At 33.9% G+C, this 25,595-nt stretch overlaps 1 protein-coding gene across 1 annotated transcript in view; it reads right to left on the reverse strand.

Annotated features, from left to right (window-relative positions):
• The window catches only part of LOC149775720 (uncharacterized), a 149,621-nt gene that overhangs the window by 72,610 nt on the left and 51,416 nt on the right, over nucleotides 1-25,595 (reverse strand). Inside the window, exons 7-8 of the mRNA XM_089944021.1 lie at nucleotides 10,297-10,446; nucleotides 1,837-2,039 (exon numbers count right to left, since the gene is read on the reverse strand). Coding sequence (XP_089800147.1) covers nucleotides 1,837-2,039; nucleotides 10,297-10,446 — 353 coding nt within the window. The remainder of the gene's footprint in view (nucleotides 1-1,836; nucleotides 2,040-10,296; nucleotides 10,447-25,595) is intronic.

Here is a 25,595-nt window from a genome sequence, read left to right on the forward strand (position 1 = left end):
CTGATGGATTCAAGATGGATAACAAAATGATGCACGATGGACTCAGGGACATAACATAAGCTCACCTGACCTTACAGCAAGGTGAGCTCAATACAAGTCCTTCAATGGAACTGATGCTCTACCAAAATAATTTCCAGGAATTCAAAATAAGACCTTTCTTCTTTCTAACTGCTGAGTGATGAAACTATCTCTAGAGTGACAAGATTTTCGAACTGGCAACAGTCATTTCCATACTGGATGTGCAATTTGCACCATTTTCATTTAGGACCAACTAGATATCATAAAAAGGTTTCCAGTAATACGCCCATTGCAATATTACTTTTCATTCGGAGAGTAGCAATAACCAAATCGTCAAGAAGACTTTTGTGGTGGCCATATTGGAAGTCGGGTTGGCACTGTTTTCATTTATGACCAACTTGACAAGAAAGCTTATCATGTGCTCAAACATGGCATTAAACTAGTAACAACAATAACAAAGAAGTTCTTTTTGTAAACCCTATGTTGATATGAACATCCACTCAAAAACAGTAGTGAAAAGATTTTCAAGTAGCAACGATTTTCAGGACAGACCCACAGGAATCTACTGGCAAGTTTTCTTTGACACCAACATTGGTCAAGTTTAGTCTTGAACTCAGAGAGACAGAGGTGAGATGTGTAAATGTAATAGTGTGTGTCTTGGACCACACAGTCACTCAGAAACCCCTGAATTAATGGTACTATATATGCTTAACCTGTCTTTAACAGTGCTCTATGTAGGCACTTGTAGGGCAAAGTTCATTCTGAAGATTGCTGGCCAATGGGTCTTAATCACTTTGACCTATGGTCAAAGTTAAAAGTGCTAAATCCATTTTTCTTCAAGTCACAATGACCCTGAAATTTAACCTTTCAATCCCCAAACCAACTTGCCTTTCCTTTAACCTTATGTGCAAGCCCTCCACAAACTAGGGTCAAATTGCATGTCTAGAACTAAAGTTATATATTTTTCTTCTTTCAGTCAGTAACCTTGAACTATGATCTGTTTGGCTACAAAATCAAAAGGCTTCTTCCTTATGCAAAGTCTAAGCAATCCACAAAGACCTAAAGACCTAATAATGTTTCCTACCTTAAATATTCTCAGCATGTTTTTTTTTTGTTTTCTAATTTCATGGTGTTTGTTTTTATAATCATATCATTATGTTTTTTTATCTTTTAGGTGTTGTCTAATGTTGTAAAGCACTTAGAACCTCTAAAGATTAGGAGCTATACAAGGTCTTCATTATTATTATTATTAAAGGTTGCCAAGGCAGATATTATAAAACTAAGGTAACTATTACTACGTGGAAGTGAAGTAACAGATGGATGGATGGATGGACATCATAACAATATAGACTCATCCATTTGGCAGGCATATAAAAAAATGAAATAAGAATTATCTGCAGTGACAATACAAATATATAACAGCCACTGATAATAACCACCCATATCAAAAGCTCTGATTTAACAAATCAGTTGAGCAGCATGTCTGATTCCACTATTGTTACGGTAGTGCTAGCAGTGATATTCTGAGTTATTGTAACTTCCCAAGAAAAAGCTGAAATATCGTACAGATATTGCCCAGAAGAAGTTATTTGGAAATGCCTCAATAAAATAAGAAAAAACCGACATAATGTGGTTTACCCACTGTAACTTCAAATGGCAACCATTATGAAAATCTAAGCATACATTGACTTTTGCACTAATGATCATGGTGATGATCATGATAATGATATGAACAATGATTATATGAAGATGACAACATCAATGACTATGATGATGAACATAATAAGTAAAATTCATAAGAAAAAAAACAATTCTCACATCATCATAGAAAAGATCTGCTTCCAATTTTCGCTGGTCAAAAACAGAATCAAAGTCCATCATGCTGAATGCTTTGCCGGGTGCTTCATCAACTTGATACAGCCGGAGTCTGAGTGTCACTTCTTGGCCAGACTCCAGATTTAGAACATAATGGGCAGCACATTTTGTCCCATATTTACGCCCATTCACACCTTTTACGTTACCTACAACAGAAGATACCTTTGCATTATACTAACTCTATGTAAACTTTGCATTATACTAACTTACTAACTCTATGTAAATTTGTTGTTATACTAACTCCATTTAAATTTTACGTTATACTACCTCTATGTACACTATGTATTATACTAACTCTATGTAAACTTTGTGTTATACTAACTCTATGTACACTATGTATTATACTAACTCTATGTACACTATGTATTATACTAACTCTATGTACACTTTGTGTTACACTAACTCTATGTACACTTTGCATTATACTAACTCTATGCACACTGTGTTATTCTAGCTCTATGTACACCTTGAATTATAATAACTATATGTACACTTTGTGTTATACTAATTCTATGTAAACTGTGTTATACTAACTACATACACTTTGTGTTACACTAATTCTATGTACACTTTGCTTTATAATAACTCTACGTACACTTTGTGTTATACTAACTCTATGCACACTTTGTTATACTATACCTATGTACACTTTGTGTCATATACTAACTCTGTATACTTTGCATTATAATAACTATGTACACTTTGTGTTATACTAACTCTATGTAAACTTTGCATTATACTAACTGTAAATATACTTTTCATTATAATAACTCTATGTACACTTTGTATTATATTAACTCTGTCATTTTTTGTTATACTATGTCAACTTTGTGTCAAAATTACTAACTTTATTTAAACTTTGTGTTATACTTACTCTATGTAAACTTTGTGTTACACTAACTCTTTGTATCCTTTGTGTTATACTAACTCTATGTGCACTTTGCATTATAATAACTCTATGTAAACAGCACACATTTTTTCTTCTTTTTTTCCACCCTTCACATTTATTTACTTTACTTGCACAAAAAAATCAAATTTACACCATCCTAACAATAAAATAATGTTCTGGGCCCTCTTTTATCCACAAGTATTAAGAGGTTAAAGTTCAAAAAATCTAAGCAGAAGACTTAACTTGTGTAAGGTTAAAATACTCTAAGAACAAGTATTAACAGGTAAAATATCAAAGGATCTAAGAACAAGTATGTATAGTGTTACATTTAAACTATTTTAAACATTAACAAGAAAAGAGTGAAGACAACAAACTTTGTAAAATTTAACAAATAATTTATTTCCCGAGAAAAACAAGGTAGAAATGAGAAAAAAGAACATTCGGTTTTACAAATCAAATCCAAACATAATCCAAGAATTAAAAAATAGAAGTCTTAGTAATAAAAAGTCCTAATTAAACTGAGTTCGAACCATGATGAAATCCAAAATGAAGGTGATGACGTATGCTGTGGTCAGCATCGTACTGATGTGTCAACAGTTCATTGTTTAATCACAGGAAATAATATTCCAATGTTGAATTCTATGTAAATTTCGATAACTGTCCTTGTCCAAGAATTAATTTAAAGCACAAGTATTTCCAGGGAAAAATAATCTCTTGGAATCCTAATTATTTGAAGAAAAATTAAAAATACAACTCAAACTGGTCACACAAAAAACATCTTTAAGTGCCAATGGTTTAAAGCCTGACTGACAAAATTCTCTATAGGAAACAGTTATACACTAATTTAAGATGCAAAACAGATTCCCATATGAGGGTCACAGGATCACCCTTCTAGAAGAACATAGAAGCTTTTTACATGCCTAACATCACATACTGTACGGCCTTGACTAAAACCAATGATTTTTACTCTGGGAAAGAATTTTTATAAAAAAAATTTAAAAGTTGTTTACTTCAACTCTCATTGATTTCTGAATCAAGGTCAGGAACTAGTTCAGCATTAGATACAATGTTTCTATTATTAGGTTTTTATGAAAACAGGTCAAACTGAATTTCTGGAAAATGTCAAATTCAGTAAATAAAGTTACATTACAATAGCATGTAATGAACAAACAAAAATTTAAACTAACAAACAAAAAATTCAAATAAGTCAAATATAAATTAAATCAAATATACGTAACAATAGGTAACTGTCAAAGAATCTAAGATCAAGTATTTATAGATAAAATGTTAAAGAATCTAAGAAAAAGTATTGATAGGTAACTGTCAAAGAATCTAAGAACAAGTATGAACAGGTAAAATATCAAAGAATCTAAGAACCAGTATTTATGTAAACTGTCAAAGACTCTAAGTATTAACAGGCAAAATGTCAAAGACTCTGAGAACAAGTGTTTATAGGCAAAATGTCAAAGAATTTAAGAACAAGTATTTACACCTGATATTATCCCATGCTTACAAGCTTTTAAATCAAAAGAATGGAAAAGAAAACTGTAGGATTTAATAAAACAGTCTATTATACATGTCTTCAAACATTTTTGTTTACAGACACCAGGTTTATTTGGTGAAAGTCTAAATGCCTTGCCCTGAAATGTTTGGACATTGTTTTACAAGAACTTTATTTATATCAATCATTGACTTCATGTCTTTTTAATTCAATGCTGAACAATTTTTCAACCATATCGCTAAGACGTCTGCAGTTTACAGTGATGTCTAGCACTGGGGCATCATGCAGCAGACATGTAGCATCATGTTCGACCCAGTCACATTATCATGACACCAGGCTGACCAGTCTTAACGCTAACCTCTTAATGCTGAGCGTCTAACACAGTGTGGATAAAAGTAATGTTTAATAATTATAGTGTGGATAAAAATAATGTTAAATGTCTATAGTGTGGATAAAAATGTTTAATAACTATAGTGTGGATAAAATAATGTTTAATGTCTATAGTGTGGGTAAAAAATATTTTTTATAACTATAGTGTGGATAAAAATAATGTTTAATAACTATAGTGTGGATAAAAATGATGTTTAATAACTATAGTGTGGATAAAAATGATGTTTAATAACTATAGTGTGGATAAAAATGATGTTTAAAAAACTATAGTGTGGATAAAAAATATTTTTAATACCTATAGTGTGGATAAAAATGATGTTTAATAACTATAGTGTGGATAAAAATAATGTTTAAAAACTATAGTATAATAAAAAAATGTATAATGCCTATAGTGTGAATAGAAATAATGTTTTAATACCTATATTGTGAATAAGAATAATGATTAATGCTGATATTGTGAATAAAAATAATGTTTAATAATGTGGATAAAATAATGTTTAATGTCTATAGTGTGGATAAAAAATATTTTTTTAATAACTATAGTGTGAATAAAAATAATGTTTAATAACTATAGTGTGGATAAAAATAATGTTTAAAAACTGTAGTATGATTAAAAAATGTATAATGCCTATAGTGTGAATAGAAATAATGTTTTTATGCCTATATTGTGAATGAGAATAATGTTTAATGCCTACATTGTGGATAAAAATAATGTTTAATAACTATATTGTGGATAAAAATAATGTTTAATGCCTATCTTGTGAAAAAGAAAAAAATGTTTAATCCCTACAGTATGGATAAAAAACTGTTTAATGCCTACATTGTGGATAAATATAATGTTTAATAACTATAGTGTGAATAAAAATAAAGTTTAATAACTATAGTGTGGATAAAAATAATGTTTAATGCCTATAGTGTGAATAAAAATAATGTTTAATACCTATAGTGTGCATAAAAATAATGTTTAATAGCTATGGAATGGATAAAAATAATGTTTAATGCCTATCTTGTGAAGAAGAAAAAATGTTTAATCCCTACAGTATGGATACAAATAATGTTTAATGCCTGTATTGTGGATAAAAATAATGTTTCATAACTATAGTGTGGCTAAAAATAAAATTTAATAACTATAGTGTGGATAAAAATAATGTTTAATGCCTATAGTGTGAATAAAAATAATGTTTAATACCTATAGTGTGCATAAAAATAATGTTAAATAGCTATGGTATGGATAAAAAATAATGTTTAATGCCTATCTTGTGAAGAAGAAAAAATGTTTAATCCCTACAGTATGGATAAAAGAAATGTTTAATGCCTAAATTGTGGATAAAAATAATGTTTAATAACTATAGTGTGGATACAAATAATGTTTAATGTCTATAGTGTGGATAAAAATAAAAACCTGCAGCTGCTCATAAACCATATATAGCACATGTGTCAAACTCAAGGCCCGCGGGCCACATCAGGCCCGGTGTACAATTATATCCGGCCCGAGAGAGAATTTTAGGCAAAAATATTTTTTAATGGCCCTGCGATATAAAGTGCAAATCAAATTCCCTAATTAGCAGCCTTGCCAAACATCCAGCTCTGACAAATTGGCATAAGAGCGAAAATGGGTATGCCAATGATTTTTTATTATTAAAACTTTTTTCTGTTTTAATTTATATTAATGTTTAAAAAAGGTTTAATTTTCCGCTTATTGAATGTTTATCCTGTTCGGCCCGCAACCTTACGTGTGATTTGAGTTTTGGCCCGCTGAGCAATTGAGTTTGACACCCCTGATATATAGGAATTGGTTTTAATGGTTAATAACACATTTTTTAAAAAGCATCAAAACAACAATGTCCTTGTTCTCATGTTTTATATACTAGACACTTTGACAAAGAACTATATTGAATAAGGGCCATTTTCTGCCTCCTCTCCAAATGTCCTTAAATAATGTACATTGTACACATGAGTTGGTTAACATTTATTACTGACTTCAGTTTTGTGTTCATGTGTCCATTGCCATGGTTACAGGTTGTCAAAATACAATTGAAAAAAACTCATGAAAAGTAGACATCGTTTATATTTACTTCTCACAGATACTCCTTTACCGTGAGCTACTCACTCCGTTTCAAATTTGTAATAGTAATAGAGGTTATAAAGCTGTATAAATAAAGTTTAGTTTCTAAAACTATTCCAAAAGGGTCCATCACAGACAAAAATAGAATATCAAATATATACGTCAACTGAAAACTGATTCTAAAATGTGGTGACAAAAAAGTACTTAATCATACAATACAAAAACTGCACCTCAATAAAATATTGTTTAATATTATTGAATGATGCTTAATATTATTAAATTATTTAAATGATTTAACAGTGTCTAAAAAGAAATAACTCAGCTTATTATGTATTAATTATCATAATTCTTGTTTTATATCATAAATTCTTGTGTCATCCATTATGCCATGTTACATCCCAATATTTTTTTCTTTCAGTATTGCTTTGGTCTGAATATATTGTATGCTCCCCCCATGTTTGTTTCCACTAAAAAAAAAATGGGAAGATGAACATTCTTTTAGTATTATTATTATTAATGATGTTATTATTATTATTATTAGTAGTAGTAGTAGTAGCATTAGTATTTTCAATAATATTAGTAGTCATAGTAGTGGTACTTATATTCAAGCAGGATGTCCTTTGAATGAAAGATTTTCATCTGTAATTTGTAAATGTTATTATATTTATGATTTTCTGCTATAATCAGTAAGTGTCTAAAGTTATAAGATTATCATTTAATGAAATAAAGAAAATATGCCACTGCAATAAATATGCAATATTTAGATAAATAGATGGAACAAACCTGTTTTGTTTATTATTTTTTTTTGCTGGTTAGAGGGTAGGAATAATACCATTATCCTTTTCAATTAACAAAGCATAAATCAATTCAGTTACTTTAGCTTCCATCCTGACCTTGGGTCATGTTTCCCACTGTTTGGAAACAAAATGTGTAATTTATAATTTCAATAATTGCACGAAAAATCATTGATTTAGTAGGCAAGTAAAAATGTATGTCAGTCTAAAACCAGTTTTTCTTGACTTGGACGAGTAATTAGGAAAATGTAATAAAACATTAAGTCTTAAAAAATTAAGCATAAACAGGTAAAAAAAATTATTTTATATATCTATGGAATAATAATTGTTTCACAACACTGGTTCCACTACAATCATTTTCTGATGAAAAGATATTTGGCTACTATCCTCTACTTTCCTATAAGATGAATACCATAATAATATAAATACTACACTTTAGGAACATTAAAATAAAATGATCTGCAAATGATTGAGGCTCATATAATTGCTAGTTTTGTTCCATAGAAGTAATACAAATAATATTTTGAACTAAAAAATCATAAATCAATTCAGTTTCTTGGCTTTCGTTGTGACTGTGGACATGATTCCCATTGTTTGGAAATGGTTTCTAATTTCAGTAATTGTAAGAAACATCATTGATGAAGTAAGCAAGTTTAAAATTTTCATGTCAGTCTAAAACCAATTTTTATTCATGTGGAAATGTGCACCAGAAAATGTGATAAAAATTCAGTATGACAAAACTGAATATAAATAAACTTGTATGAAAGTTACAATATCAAATTAATGAAGAATAACCCCTTCACAACACTGGTTCCAATACCACTTTTTTCTGATGCAGACATGATTGGCTACCCTTGTATAGTTCCATTTTATATCAATAACATATTGATACATGACAAAAAATAAAATGAGTTTCAAATTGCGCATTATTTTTTTGGTTTTGAAAACTGAGCAGTTACTAATTTTATTTCAAACATGTAAACTGACAGCTGTTGATATTAATTCTTAAAAAGGAAAGAAGAAAAAAAGAAGAAAAAAGGGAATTTCGGAGATTCAAACTTGGTGCAACAATTTTACACAATAATGCTATACCATCTGAGCTATCGAAGCCTGCATTGTTCAGTCTGTACATGATGCAGATGACACATTTCTTCCAAGCAGATTTGTATAAATGCAGGCGATCCTTTACTGTTTGCCAAGTTAATGCTTCAGTTTAAAAGAAATAATATTGTTACTATATGAAAAAAGACCCAGTTAACAAAATTTAATGAAAAAATACGCTGGCTGTAACTGTTATTTTCACCTGGAAATAGACAGGTTCATTTAAAGGTTACATGTATGGAATTACACTGTAATAGTGGGTGAATTGAACGTAGCAAATGATATCGTGATGGAAATGAAGAAAACCTATTATTTATGTATAAAATAAATAATATACATGTACTTATCCTATTATTTACAGCATGCTTTTGCAAAAAATTGGCAACGTAATAATACAATTCCATTTAATGTTTACTCCACATAGTATTTTGTTTACATATGTTTCACATGCCCCTTCAGCGCCTTTTCAAAAAATCGTGTTCCCAAGGTAATTTAGAAAGAATGAAGGACTGCAAGGAGTGATGTGAGTGCATCACATGCATTATGCTGTATTCTTGGTCTTGTCACATACTGGAACAAAACCTTCAAATCTGCTCGCATTTACACAATGGAACCCAAAGTAAGTCTTTGTACACTCTAACTGCAGAGTTGACTTCTTCTCACAGTGATCAGTATACTGTAACTGTGTCTTCCCAAAGTGTACTCATGTCACCAGTGGCATGCGAAAAGGGTTTCATGGGGGTACATGATGGAAAAAAAATCACTAAAATTTGCACACAAAAAAAAACACTACTACATTGGGAGAAGGGGTACACAGATTAGACTCATGTCCCAAAAGGGCCATGTGAACGTCATAAGTTTGGAAAACACTGTATTGTAATTTATGGTCTGTGTCATTAGTTTAAAAACTGGAATTAATGGCTTTAGATAAAAACGGAACAAATGCTCCCATTAGTTCATCATCAGGTACTTAAGTGGCTAATGTGACCAGTGCAAAGAAGATGCAAATTAAACAGTAATTCATTTCGTGTAACTCAAGATTCATTGACATGTAAAAAAAAATAATCCAAATCATTGTTTAACTAAGAGATTTTAAAGAAAATAAAGTCACCTGTAGTACTGACCTCCAGTTCACTCTTTCATATTATTTTGAACTTTTTACAGAACTTTCCAATATGCATTGCATAACATTGTCCTGTATACCAAACCCTAATTATTTCTGGACTTTTACAATTTTCATTATTTGCAAATTTTCTTCTCCAAGTTTTCTAACATAATCCTAATCTTGGTGTCTGGATTGTCAATATAAATTTATTTTGTACCTTTGCAGTCTGAGGTTTGATTCCCACTCCCAACAGATGCAAGATCAATAACTTGCCTACAAAAAGTCAATCGTCTCATACCTAGTCAACAAATTCCTCCTACTCAAAGATCATGGGGAGGAGACGGGTCAAACTGAAGCACTGCAAATTCAATACCTGCCCAACTCGGTTGCCTCAATGTCAATACAGCCAATGATTTGTTGAAAGTATCATTAAAATACAACCTACCACCCAGCCTCAAAAATCCACATGCCACCCAAAAAATATACTGATGGAATGCTTTATAAGTTGTGAAAACTTGTGCAATTAACATTAAAAAAATAAGAGAATTTTAATCTCACCTTCAATGACATAGTCATGGAATGCATCCTTGACGTACGGAGAATCATTTTCAATCCCAAAAAGCCTCTTGTAATTGGTGTCATTCTCTGTGAATAACAGATCAGGCAAATTTCCATCTGGTCCAACATCCACCTCAAATACAAAATACCCTGCAAAACAAGTTAATTATCTTGTACTGGAATTGTTTGACATGTAAAAGTTAGCCCTAATACAGACAAACCTGTCTATAAGTCATCCAGAGACTAAAAGGAACTGTCCTTACAGGCAGGTGACCTCATAAATACAAAAAAAAAACTTCATACATGTTTTCTTCTTAGCAAAAAAAGCACATTTTGATATTGCATAGATTTATACCATCCTGTGGTTAAAATATCATGTTTTTTATACCACACAATGAAATATATTGGTATTAATGTAGGAGAGTGTTCCGGAGGCCTAGTGGCTAGAGCATCTGCCTCAGATGCTGGAGGTCATGGATTTGAATCCCGGCCGAGTCATAGCAAAGACTTATAAAAATGATACTAACAGCTGCTTCACTAGGTGGTCAGCATTAAGTGGTTAGTGTTAGAAATGGTCAGCCTGGTGTCAGAATAATGTGACTGCATGGGAAAGACATGATGCTACATGTCTGTGGCTTGATGCCCCAGTGCTAGTCATCACCAAAAATTGCCATACTGCAGATATCATAGTGATATGACTGAAAAATTGTTAAAGCTACGTTAAAGATCCAAATCACACAGACACACAAACACATGTAGGAAAAAGAGAATATCCCCTATGTAACAATAGGTCTGCATGTATATTGATTACAAAAGTTGCTAAATATAAAAATTATGACTGATTTTGAAACAGACCATATTTGGACAGGGTCCCATATACATATGAAATTTTGGGGAATTTTTTCCTTCAGGAACCCTCCGACATCACCCAAGTTTCTGCAAGCAGCTGTACAAAAACATTCTGTATCATTTTCTCCAGAACCTTGAAAAGTGCAGACTGTTCATAATGAATTCACTCTTACAAAATGCAGACTGTTCTAAATACATTCACTTTGACAAAGAGCAGACCATTCTAAATGCATTCACTTTGCCAAAGTGCAGACTGTTCTAAATACATTCACTTTGACAAAGAGCAGACCATTCTAAATGCATTCACTTTGACAAAGTGCAGACTATTCTAAATACATTCACTCTGACAAAGAACAGACCATTCTAAATGCATTCACTCTGACAAAGTGCAGACTGTTCTAAATACATTCACTCTGACAAAGAGCAGACCATTCTAAATGCATTTACTTTGAAAAAGTGCAGACTGTTCTAAATACATTCACTTTAACAAAGAACAGGCCATTCTAAATGCATTCACTTTGACAAAGTGTAGACTGTTCTACAAACATTCACTTTGATCAAGTGCAGAATTTTCTAATGCATTCACTTTTTGACATTTATTTGTGGATGTTAAGATGGAGAACTCTGAAGGAACCGCCTTGGTCTAAAAATTTTAAATGATTTTATATCTCTGTTTATCCTCTTAGTCTACTGTTTTGTGTACAGAAAATTATAAAATAGAATTTGATAAAAGTTTATCTTTTTTGAATACAAGTTCTCTTTCCCTAACCTCTGCTTTTTTTTTTTGTTGTGTGTTAAAAAAAGGTTTACGTTCCCATCCTATAGGCTGTAGCTTATTCGGCTGGTTTCCCTGCCTTTTTTCTTTAACCAGGGATCAGTGTAGGTCCGGTGTTTGCTATATGTTTGGTGCTATGATGTTCTGTACTGCCATAACCATGTGTATATATTTGGGCAAGCTCAATGGATCAAATTTTGCTAAGAGCTGTCTTTTAATTTTTGTCAGAGGTTTGTCTAGAAAAATAAGAATAAAGTGAGCTAGGTGTGCCGTGAATTTACATGTGATGCTGACAGATCACATTAATGCTGGCCCCTAGTGTGTGCAACCTACCCACCTGTTTCAACCCCAATGGTCTCCTCTTTCTTCCCTGTGCTCCTAGCCATATCTAAATGTAAGGTGTCATAGTGGTATAAAAGAAAGAAAGAGGAAAATAAATACAAAAAACAAAAACAAAAAATAACATTGTATCATGTTGTCTGAATGTGTGTTACACATGTAAATTTGCTCAGTTGTTCGTATTATGTTTTTGTTCCCCCGTGTTTTTGTTCAGTGTAATGTTTCTGTTTGCTGGCCTACCTTAGGGGAGCTCCGGTGTGATCCATGCTATCTCACACTAGCCATGTAGCTTTCACATCACACCTTCATTTGCTCCTTAATTAATCAGATAAGCTCAATCCCTGTGTATGTACCTACGTCTATATTAGGGGTTATGTTAGCTACTGCTAGTTTGCAGGTTAGTTGATCATTTCATTAGTGTCTCTCAGTGTTTAGATTAGGCCTCTCTCTCTCTCTCTCTCTCTCTCTCTCTAGTTTGCAGGTTAGTTGATCATTTCATTAGTGTCTCTCAGTGTCTAGATTAGGTCTCTCTCTCTCTCTCCTCTCTCCCTCTCTCTCTCTCTCTCTCTCTCTCTCTCTCTCTCTCTGGGGGATGAAAGAAAAGAGGCCCTGGAGAACCTGGGTTGGCCGATTTGCAGACCCACTCTCCTGAGAGCAATATACCAATCCAACCCTATCCAGCCTCCTGTCCTCTCCCAATTAAGGCAGAGGACACCATCCCTCTTTTAATTATTTCAGAATTTTCCTTCCTATGCCTCAAGTATATAATGCATCCTTCTTATGCTTTCCAAAATTTTAACAATGTAATTAACTATATCATTGTATATTTCATTGTCATTAATTTTGTTTGTATACAAAAAAAAAGTTTAGATAGTACACCCAACCCCATATTTTTGTATAACTGCATTTGTTATTTCGTATCTGTAGTATGCATCTTAAGATCATGTGGGTTTTAGAATATATGTATTGTCTTCATAAATGACATATCGGTATTGTATGAGTTATATGCCCTGAAAGGCACTTTCCCCCATATGCCAGGCATCATATAGATAGATGAACATTAAGATTTGCTTAGAAGTAGATTTTATTCACACAAACACATCTTTTCCAGTGTAGATCTGGATTATTGAATTCTACTCTGTATTTTATAAGATTCATTAATAATGTAGTATAATTTTCAATCATTTTTCTCTTCACATATGTTTGACCTGGTATCTGTATTTAAATATGTGGTTTCTTACTTTTAGAACTTTATTGGTGGTTCAACTAATTTTGTAAGTCTCTTGTTTTTATGTGTGATTTGGACTTTTTAACTTAGCTTTAACAGTTTTTCAGTCTTATTGCTACAATGTATGCAGTGTGACACTTGATAGTGATACCTAGCACTGAAGCATCATGCCGCAGATATGTAGCATGATGTCCCACCCAGTCACATTATCCTGACACCAGGATGACCAGTCTTAACACTAACTTCTTAATGCTGAGCGCCAAACGAGGCAGCTGTTAGTACCATTCTTGTAAGTCTTTGGTATGACTCAGGCGGGGATCAAACCCATGACCTCCCGCATCTGAGGCAGATGCTCTAACCACTAGGCCACCTGAACAGTTTTGTTTTTATGAATATTAAAAGTGTGGGTGGGTATGTGGATGTGGGTGTGCGCGTGTGTGAATATATCAATATGTGTAAATATTTCCTAAGCATGTAGTATATTCTTTGCCCCAAGTGGCACCCACAAAATTAATTTTTATGGGGGGAGGCCTATATATAGTAGTCAGCTATTAAATTTTGTGTATGTAGTACAAAACATGACAAGAGGTTAAATGGGGGGGGAGGTATGTGCAAGTGCCCAAATAAAGTCTGTCAAATTTATGACCTTGATGATGTACAGTAATTATAGGTTACTGCATTTGTATGGGAAAATATGAACAAGTTTTGGGATGGAATACTGCACGACCTTGGGAGTGCAGTATATCCTTCCGACAAAACGAGCATACCATATGCTGTTGTTATATTCCCTAGGAGTCTTTTGTAATTAAGTTTTCCCCAAATATTATGCATTATTATAGACATTATGCCAAGAGCTTTCACATTGTTTTTATTTAGATGTGGCTAAGACAAGGTTGGTTTCCCCTCCAGTTGCCTATGAAAAGTATCTCTGTTTTGGCATGATTTATGATGGACCCATGCCATAATCAGTATACTTTTAAAAGGTGTTTATATGGAAGACCATCTCATATATAGTTAATGCAGTCGTCTGCATATAAGAGTATTCTGAGTTATGTATCATATTCAGGATTATTGTTATTTAGTATGCTATTACACAATACTTCAATGGCCATTACAGAGAGCAACATGGACACAAGACAACGCTAGTATGCTATTACACATTACTTCAATGGCCATCACAGAGAGCAACATGGACAGAAGACAACGTTAGTATGCTATTACACATTACTTCAATGGCCATCACAGAGCAACATGGACAGAAGACAATGCTAGTATGCTATTACACATTACTTCAATGGCCATCACAGATAGCAACATGGACAAAAGACAACGCTAGTATGCTATTACACATTACTTCAATGGCCATCACGGAGAGCAACAAGGACAGAAGACAATGCTAGTATGCTATTACACATTACTTCAATGGCCATCAGAGAGCAACATGGACAGAAGACAACGCTAGTATGCTATTACACATTACTTGGCCATCACAGAGAGCAACATGGACAGGGCAATGCTGTCCGTGGGCACTCATCTCTCAATTCTGAAGCATTCCATTTTTGCTCCACTATTATTTTGAAGTAATATTTTTATACACAGTTTTAATCCAAAGGTGACAAATTTCACCAAAACCATATTTTTTAAATTATTTTTATAAAACTAAAACCATGATCTATTAAACTAAAAGCCTTCCCCTGACTGAGCAGTAGCATGACTCCTTGATCACTTGTATTATTTATTAAATCAATTACTGTACTAATCATTAAAGTGTTGTTGGATATATTTCAGACACACACCCCCCCCCCCCCAGCAACTTTGGTTGATATATATTAACAATTCCATATATATTTTCAAAGTATTTGTTGTAACTCTGCTTAATATCATTATTTTATAGTCTGTATTTAATATGGTAATGGGACACCAGTTTTGAAGGTGCAGACTGTTCTAAATACATTCACTCTACAACAGATGAGTAAACACCAATAATAAATGTATATGTTTACCTTTTCAAATTTGTCAACCTGATTGGTGTGTACTCCCTCTGAAGTAGGTGAGTGGCATATGGGACAATAACACCTCAGACAGGACCGTGATGTGTGTCAAGTATCCTTACCTAGTACACTCAATCTTACCTGACCTGACCTGAGCATACCTTATGCTACCACATTTATAACACTACTAATTCTAACTTGAACGGTGTGAATTTATAACCTTGTAGGGTGATGTGTTAAATGTACTAATGCTTCTATTATTAGTTAAAGCTCAGATATGTGTAGCTGGTAAATACTATGTGAATGATTTCACAGGCTTTTACAATTAGGGCAAAATGATCTAAATTGGATTATCTAGGTCTCATTCAAAATCAATATGGTCTTTTAGCCCAGTTGTGATTTTATTTCAGATATAAGTTTGGCTATCCTTATATCTCCATTATGACTACACACAGCTGTTGCTACACAACATTAACAAATATACTCAACTGTAACCTGGTTCTTATTGCAAGATATCCTAATCTTCCATCATATCATGCACTGGCAGATGGGGTCTACTGATTAGAATGAGAAAGCTACATTGACCCAGCTTTGCTGGTACATTATGTGACAGCAGATCTGGTTCTGTGCAGTCTGCCCTTGGAATAAACTTAAATATAACAGAGATATTGTATATATCAGTTTGATTTTATGACAATTTCATGCAAGGTAAAACATTTTTGTGATTTTATGACAATTTCATGCAAGGTAAAACATTTTTGTGAAGTATGTTTTAAACTGCGATGCTTTGATTAAAGTTATACCAGGCCACATAAAACCTTTGGATTGAAGCACATGCCACGCCTATTACAGATAAGATACATGTATCATTTCTTTTTATTAAGTGGCAATAAAATAATAAAAAAATTATCTTGTAATTAGAGGTCATGCTTTTATTCATAAGTAGAGTAACACATCTAAAAGAAGGATAAACAAAAATACAAACTACATTTGTGTGCACTAAGGTACAGCCTTTTGAATAAAGTGTGCACTCACATGTAGATTCTGCTGACATTGTTAATAGATTATATATAATTTATATCAAAATTATGCAGTGTTATCAATCCTAATAACCAGCCAATATTAATTAGCAGCAAATTTTTTTATCATCTTATTTTCAGGGCATTTTTTTTAAAATAAAAGGATTGGCAGATGATAGGAAAATGGTTTGTCAAAAATTATTTGTGTATACTGCAAGAATGTTCAAGACATTCTAAAATTTAAAACTTTAAATCCAGCATTGATAAAGGATGTTACATTTAATTTTCACCTGTATAATTTCTCAGTTTCTTGTTCAAAGAGATAACTTTCTTCAAACATCAACACAAGATATGCAGTATTTATACCAGGCAGTTAGTTTTCAATAATGTCTTAGTTTCAAATGCAAATGACATATCAACTACTGGGCTCCTTTTCAAGGAATGCTAACTTTTGACTTCATTTCTCATATTTAGGGTAAATTCATTTCAATAACATGGTGTTTTCGTTACCTGTAAACACAAATCCCCAAACCAGCATGGGCATATGAGATGTAGCTAACAATATACATAGATAAAAAGAACCTGTTTTGGGCAGGATTTAGTTCATCCCCTTGATATGAATCCATTTATCAATTTCAGCAGTGAAGGTAAAATATGATCTAAGTTATGGAGGATGGAACTAAAATGAAATAGTTGAAAATACAATAGTCTTTCTATCCAAAATAATGAAGCCACAGTGACTTATTTTTGGTATGGCTGAGTTATTCCCCCTTGAGATGCATCCGCATACAAATTTTCACACATGTAGGTGAATTTGTTATCCAAGATATTCATGGTGTAAATAATGGATTGTTAAAAATAAAATAAAAACTACTAAAATGTGAAAATGATGTCATTCTAACATAACTTTTAGTATAGTTGAGTTAATCAATTTGATGCATTCACATTCCACGTTCTGTGAGTGTTGGTGAAACTAAGGAGATAACAATAGAAGTAACTGAAAATAACAAGTCACTCAAGCCTTAAACATAAGGTTACACTGACCTAATTTCTGCACAGTCATGTCACTTTTATTGAAATGCATCCATGTATCGCTTGTTACCAGCGCAAATGAAATAGTATCTAAGATACTGCAAGTGCAATGAACAAACAGCTAAAAAAACACGAAGTCACAAAATCACTCTACTTTAGATCATCCGCATACTGATCTTCATCAGTGTAGGTGTTGTTGTTGTTGTAGGGTTTAACACCATTTTGCAGCACAATATAGGCTATACATGGTGGCCAGTATAACTGGTGGAGGAAGAATCTTGAAAAACCCTGGGAAGAACCAACAACCCACGAGAAGCTACTGGCAGGCTTTCTCATGTACCCATGTTAGCCAAGCCTGAGACTTGAATCAATGCAGACAATGGTGAGATGGCAGTGATCCAGATCAGTGAATGCTTTAGACCACTCGGGGGCCCCCTCATGAGTGTAGGTGAAATATGGTCCAAGATAATGAGGGTGTAACAAGCAAACACCTAAAATTAAAAAGTTGCTCAGGCATGAAAAATAAGTAACAACAACCTAAATTGAATCTGGAGGCTGATCTAATCTCCTCAAGATACATCTGCATACCAACTGTTATTAGTGCCAGTGAAATGTGAACAAAACATTGCAGATGTATCAAATAAACAGCAGAAAATATTAAAAAAATCACCCGGGCATGAAAAATAGGTCATAGTGATCCAGATTCAGTATCGATTGAGTTTCTCTCCTTGACATTTATCCACATTACCAATTTTTGTTGGTGGGTGAAATACAGCTAAAACAAATAGGGTTAAAGAATGAATAACGAATGAATGAATAAGCAAACAAGCATAAGAATGAATGAGCAAATCAGTAAAATCCTATATTATGTTCCAACATAGTTGGCAAGGAGATAATCAAGAGAAAAGACCCATATTCTGTACTGCTCTTGTGTCCAAGGTACTTTTAACCAGTACCTAGATACAGACCATAGCAGTGACCTGATATTGATTATCAATATAAGGTGGTACCCTTGCTGACAGCTGTTGTTTGATCACAGATGTTATCAAGGTTTATATTTCAGACCAATATATATATAGTATATTAATAAGAAACACGCCCATTCAAACCTGCCATGTCAGCCATTTATAGGTGATACTAGCCTTTACAAGCTCAGGGTAAGTGAACTGTAATTAGTTCATGGACATTGCCAAAACACACAGTCCAAGATTTACTACAAAATACAATCCAACTTCAACAAAGGTGAAATTATGATTTGATAACTTCCTACTGAATTGATGAATTTCAATGAGTTGTATCAACAACAAAATTCTTCTTGTTTAAGATTTTAAAAAAATTTAAATAGCACTTCCAACTCTGTATCTTATTACCAAAGCTAGAATAAAGCAGTGTGTGTGTGTGTGTGTGTGTGTGAATTTCAAAATAGGGGACATATATGAGCATACACAACCTCGTTGCAGACACCTTGCAAACAAAAACTTTTTCAGCATCCAACAAATTATTAAATATAATTTCATTTAGAACAATATTATTCATCACCAAATACATGTGTATATTCTAATGAAATCATAGAAAATAATTTTTGTTGGATACTGAAAAAATACACGACATGTAAATGATGTTTCAAATAAAAAAATCAATAACACAAAATATTTCCATGGAGAAGATTATCATGATTTAGACTGGGGCATCCTTCCTCCTCAATTCCAGAATTAAAAATATGGCAGTCTGCATCCATGGAAATATAATACACCAACTTGTTCCCCATGATGGTTTTGTTTTATTGGCATAATTTTTGCTTTCTTGCATCACATTGTATACAGAAATAACTTAGGGCTTACATGCTGACAGATGAATATGGGACAGCCTTCCTTTACTAGCTGATGGAGGATGGCCATCTGTAACTGACTGGTTGCCATGTGTAATAAGTAGGTCAAGATCAACATAGTTTGGAGCTCAGTGCTTGACGTGCCAAACTTCTGATCTAAGTCTTATATCTGACAGTAAATCTAGGTCTACACTGTTTGGAGTTGGGTGCTTGACATATGTGATAGTAGATTTTGGTCTATACTGTTTGGAGTTGGGTGCTTGACATATATGATAGTAGATCTAGGTCTACATTGTTTGGAGTTGGGTGCTTGACATATATGATAGTAGATCTAGGTCTACATTGTTTGGAGTTGGGTGCTTGACATATCTTACTTCAGATCGAACTCTACAATTTGGTGTTAGGTGCTTGACATATCTTACTTCAGATCTAACTCTACACTGTTTGGAGTTGGGTGTTTGACATATATGATAGTAGGTCTAGGTCTACATTGTTTGGAGTTGGGTGTTTGACATATGTGATAGTAGGTCTAGGTCTACACTGTTTGGAGTTGGGTGTTTGACATATGTGATAGTAGATCTAGGTCTACATTGTTTGGAGTTGGGTGCTTGACATATCTTACTTCAGATCGAACTCTACAATTTGGTGTTAGGTGCTTGACATATCTTACTTCAGATCTAACTCTACACTGTTTGGAGTTGGGTGTTTGACATATATGATAGTAGGTCTAGGTCTACACTGTTTGGAGTTGGGTGCTGATAGTAGATTTTGGTCTATACTGTTTGGAGTTGGGTGCTTGACATATCTTACTTCAGATCTAACTAGTCTGCACTGTTTGGAGTTGGGTGATTGATATATCTTACTTCACATCTAACTCTACACTGTTTGGAGTTGGGTGTTTGACATATGTGATAGTAGGTCTAGGTCTACATTGTTTGGAGTTGGGTGTTTGACATATGTGATAGTAGATCTAGGTCTACACTGTTTGGAGTTGGGTGCTTGACATATCTTACTTCAGATCGAACTCTACAATTTGGTGTTAGGTGCTTGACATATCTTACTTCACATCTAACTCTACACTGTTTGGAGTTGGGTGTTTGACATATATGATAGTAGGTCTAGGTCTACATTGTTTTGGAGTTGGGTGCTTGACATATATGATAGTAGGTCTAGGTCTACACTGTTTGGAGTTGGGTGTTTGACATATATGATAGTAGGTCTAGGTCTACATTGTTTGGAGTTGGGTGCTTGACATATCTGACAGTAAATCTGGGTTTACATTGTTTGGAGTTGGGTGCTTGACATATCTTACTTCAGACCTAACTCTACACTGTTTGGAGTTGGGTGCTCGACATATCTTACTTCAGACCTAACTCTACACTGTTTGGAGTTGGGTGCTTGACATATCTGACAGCAGATGTAACTCTACACTGTTGGGAGTTGGGTGCTTGTTATATCTGACAGTAGACCTTAGTCTAATCTGATTAAAGCCAGATCTCTGCTGTCCTACATGAAGACCTGACAGTGACTGCTAAGGGGTCGTGTTCTCTGGTGACCTTTAAATTAGCCAATTAAAATGCAGCTTTCAGAAATTTGAAAGTGAATAAAATCATTTGGTACACATTGATACCCTGTAGCCATAATGCTCAGTTTCTCAAAGTGAAAATTTAAGACTTCATCTGAATGGATGATAAAATGTGCAATTATGGTAAAAACAGTGATCACCAGAACATGACCCCTGTGCAGTCGCTGTCAGATCTTCATGTAGGACAGTGGAAATATAATTTTAATTAGACAAACTTTGTCTTGGTCTTTGAAGTGTACATGTCAAGTACCATGTTTTATCAGAAGAAAGCAGTTCCGGTCCCTCTGACATAGTGATTAATTGGTTGAGCACTCAGCTTTGCAGATAATGCTCAGACAGTCAAGGTCTTGATGAAGGAGATGGGTAGGTTTTATTTACCTGCAATGACCTTTTCTGCTGCAAGTAATATGCTCTGAGCTTGTTTCACATGCTATTACTGGGTCAGTTTTAAAATCTGACAAGACTTGGAATAAGGCATTTGAATGATTGGCTGACACTGGATGTGCCAATATACACGCTTAACAAAACACAAATGACACTTTTCATCATACTTAGCCCATGGCCAAATCTTTTCCAGTGATCCTAAAAAGTTCAAATATGTTTATCTTTATCATAATTTCTCTCCTTTGCAGACTTGGGATGTTTTAAGTCCTTCAGTGCAATATGTCTTTAAGCAGCTGAATTCTCTATGGTTGATTCTTGCCTTCTGCTGGCAAGTCCATTCTAAAAACAAACTCATAGCAACTAGAATAAATATAAAGCAGATATGTTTTTGATGCTTAGTTTTGGCTATAGGTGAAAAAAGACAAAAGTCTGATTGAAAAGATCAAGTTTTGATTGGTGATACTGCATTGTAAATTTGCAAATTTTTAGTAATATTTTACAACATGAGTCTCCCAATATCAAGTGACTTTTGCTTGCATCAGTCCAATTTTATGACTATTTTCAGATGTATTAAAGATTAAAAACAATTTTCTTCAATTTATAGGAATAAATAAGAAGTATTAAAGGTCCAATGGATAGAATTACCGGTCTGCAGCCTCAGACCACTGTAACCAATGTAAACAAACAAAATATTCCCTGGATTTCACCTTCCAATCAGGCTTGCAATGTCTGAATGAAGTTTAAAAAAGACCAGTCAAGATTTATCTTGTACCTCAGCCAAAATAATGCTGTTTTACCTATAAGCCATAATGTGCAGTGTACAAAGTACTGAGGTAAAGGTAAATACTAACAGTGGATCTGACACTGGGCAGTTCATTTTGCAATTACGCCAATAAAACAGCAGTCATTAATCTAATTCAAGCATTGTCTCACTTGGGTCTATCACATCTTCATCAAATGAAAGTGATGCAAACTAAAAAAAAATTTGTTCTTGCAATACCTGAACATGGCTTTCCTAAGCTTTGGGAAACTGATCTGATTGCTTCATGGGATTGAGGCAAAGTAATACATCATCATAATTTATAACATGATATGTCTTATGCAAACAATGGAATTTTCATTGGCTGTCTGAGACATGCCCACTGCATACTGTGATGTATTTAATGCAAACAATGGAATTTTCATTGGCTGACTAAGACAGGCCACTGCATACTGTGATGTATTTCATACAAACAATGGAATTTTCATTGGCTGTTTGAGGCATACCTCCTGCATCAGTGTCTATTTATAAATTGTTACATGACATCCTTTTAAACTTAAAAACAGAAGCTTGGTGCTTGCTGCATTTTAAAGTAGATATGGCTCTACCATAACACTATGCTTGCCATATGTGACAGAACATTTGGCTCTACACTGTTCTGCAGCTGGTGTTTGATGTATGTGACAGAACATTTGGCTCTACACTGTTTTGCAGCTGGTGTTTGATGTATGTGACAGAACATTTGGCTCGACATTGCAGCTGGGTGCTTGATGTATGTGAGAGAACATTGGGCTCTACACTGTTTTGCAGCTGGGTGCTTAATGTATGTGAGAGAACATTGGGCTCTACACTGTTTTGCAGCTGGGTGCTTGATGTATGTGACAGAACATTGGGCTCTACACTGTTTTGCAGATGGGTGCTTGATGTATGTGACAGAACATTGGGCTCTACACTGTTTTGCAAATGGGTGCTTGATGTATGTGACAGAACATTTGGCTCTACACTGTTTTGCAGCTGGGTGCTTGATGCATGTGACAGAACAATGGGCTCTACACTGTTTTGCAGATGGATGCTTGATGTATGTGACAGAACATTGGGCTCTACACTGTTTTGCAGATGGGTCCTTGATGTATGTGACAGAACATTGGGCTCTACACTGTTTTGCAGATGGGTGCTTGATGTATGTCACAGAACATGGGGCTCTACACTGTTTTGCTGCTAGGTGCTTAATGTATATGAGAGAACATTGGGCTCTACACTGTTTTGCAGATGGGTGATTGATGTATGTGAGAGAACGTTGGGCTCTACACTGTTTTGCAGATGGGTGCTTGATGTATGTGACAGAACATTTGGCTCTACACTATTTTGCAGTTTGGGCTTTACAGGACTCACAGTACTAATTCCATTCTCATAGTAAACCTATGCAAACACCATATTAAAAATATCAATAACTTTTAAATTTTTGGGTGCTGATGATCAAACCTGATCAAACCTATATTTATCAGTATAGATGAAACCTGGATGTGAGTTTCTGTGTAGAGGAAAGGATATGAGCTGCGGCATTTTCTGGACCTGTATGTGTTTGAAACAAGTGCTTTCAATTCTGCACCAAAGAGTCAGGTACTAATTTTAGTAATGAGTGTTTCAAACTCAAAACTGTTAAAGGACTAAAATTCCATCACTAAAATAATGTCTCTGTTTTTCTTCTCTCACTTACAACCAGGATAAGCTCTCAAAAGATTCTTTTCCCTAAAACATAACTTACATTATTAACCAATACTGGTCAGCCAAACCCATATATACTCTATTTTATGTTCACCCATTTCCAGGCTGGTTCCCATTTTTCCATACCATTAGTACCATGTGTCATATATCCACCTTTGATTTGTTTTGACAGCCCTAGGAAATTAGTTCAATATATAAGTAAGCAATGTGCATAGTTGTGCTTGTGAAAGATTACATTAGTGAATATTAAAGTTCATGTTCACCCTAAAGAGCAACGGTGCATTTCAGGCAACATTTAAATATTTGAGTTTTTTTTAAAGAAAATCAGAAACAAAATATTAAAATAAAGCTGTCTAATAAGAATCATCATTTTTAATATCACCATTTATTGCTCTTCAATTTAATACTGAAATATATTACCAGCCTTGTCATATTATGTAATCGATGCGTAAAAGGTCAAGGTGATTATTTATATGTACATGTATTATTACAGAAAAAATAAATTTAAATGAAAAAAATTCCTCCCAGAAGACATATAATTTAAAACTGAAGTAAGGTAGATATAAGTCCATTAAAATGCAAAATATGAACTTTCAAAACATTCGCTGAAAGAAATTTGTGGGATGCAAAGTCATGAGAGGTCATCACCATTAAGCATGGTGGAATCGACCTACGTGATCATATCTGAAGCATTATGTTTCAAAACACAACTAGGAAATATCATATCGCTTACAATAATTACTCTATAAATGGTAAATTATATAAATTTTATATATGTATTGCTTAGATATAAACCAAAGTGCAAAACACTCCACCTAACATAGTCAAATCTACACACTGTTCCCCCTCCCCCTTCATGGCAACAGTTGATATATCTGAAAATGTGTTTGATATCCCACTGGAAGTCACACTCCAATCAATTTTGTTCCACATACAAATCTAACATATGAGCTATTGTCCAGTCCCAGTTTAAATGTAAACTGCACAGACCTAGAAGTGCCATCCCGTAATACAATGGCAGCTCTGGGTCTATGCAGTTTGGTAGGAGTAATCAGTAGAACACACAATATAGTAGAGCCTGACTGACTGATGCAATATGACCTATGTATAGGTCACTGAGATGATTACTGAAAAGTTCCGATCCTAATGTGTGTGTGTGTGTGATTGATTTGGATTTTTAACATAGCTTTAACAATTTTTCAGTCTTATCACTATAATGTCTTCAGTGTGGCAGTTTATAGTGATGTCTAACACTGGGGCATCATGCCACAGACATATAGCATGATTCCCCACCCAGTCACATTATCCTGACACCAGTCACATGAGTCCTAATACTAACCTCTTAATGCCAAGTGCAAAGCAAGGCAGCTGTTAGTACCATTTTTTAATAGTCTTTAGTATGATTCGATGGGGTTCAAACCCATGATCTCCAGCATCTGAAGCAGACATTTTAACCTCTAGGCCACCAGAGCGGTCTCCTATCATAATGACCCTTGCATAATTCATTTGATTATTGAAATGTTCCTACCATACTGACCCAAGTTTAATTAACATGATTACTGAATACTCATTACCATAATGACCCTTCCATAAACAGTATGATTACTGATATGTTCCTACCATTTTGACCCTTGTTAAATTGACATGTACAGTATAAATCACACCATTAATAACATTTTTCAAGCATATCAACCTTTGTAAATTCACACCTTTGCTAAAATTGCCTACCATATCAACCCATGTATAATTCACACCATTACTAAAAATTTCCTATCAACCCATGT

This window comes from Sinohyriopsis cumingii, chromosome 19 (assembly GCF_028554795.1).
Source record: "Sinohyriopsis cumingii isolate HCF-2022 chromosome 19, ASM2855479v2, whole genome shotgun sequence".
Taxonomy (NCBI): domain Eukaryota; kingdom Metazoa; phylum Mollusca; class Bivalvia; order Unionida; family Unionidae; genus Sinohyriopsis; species Sinohyriopsis cumingii.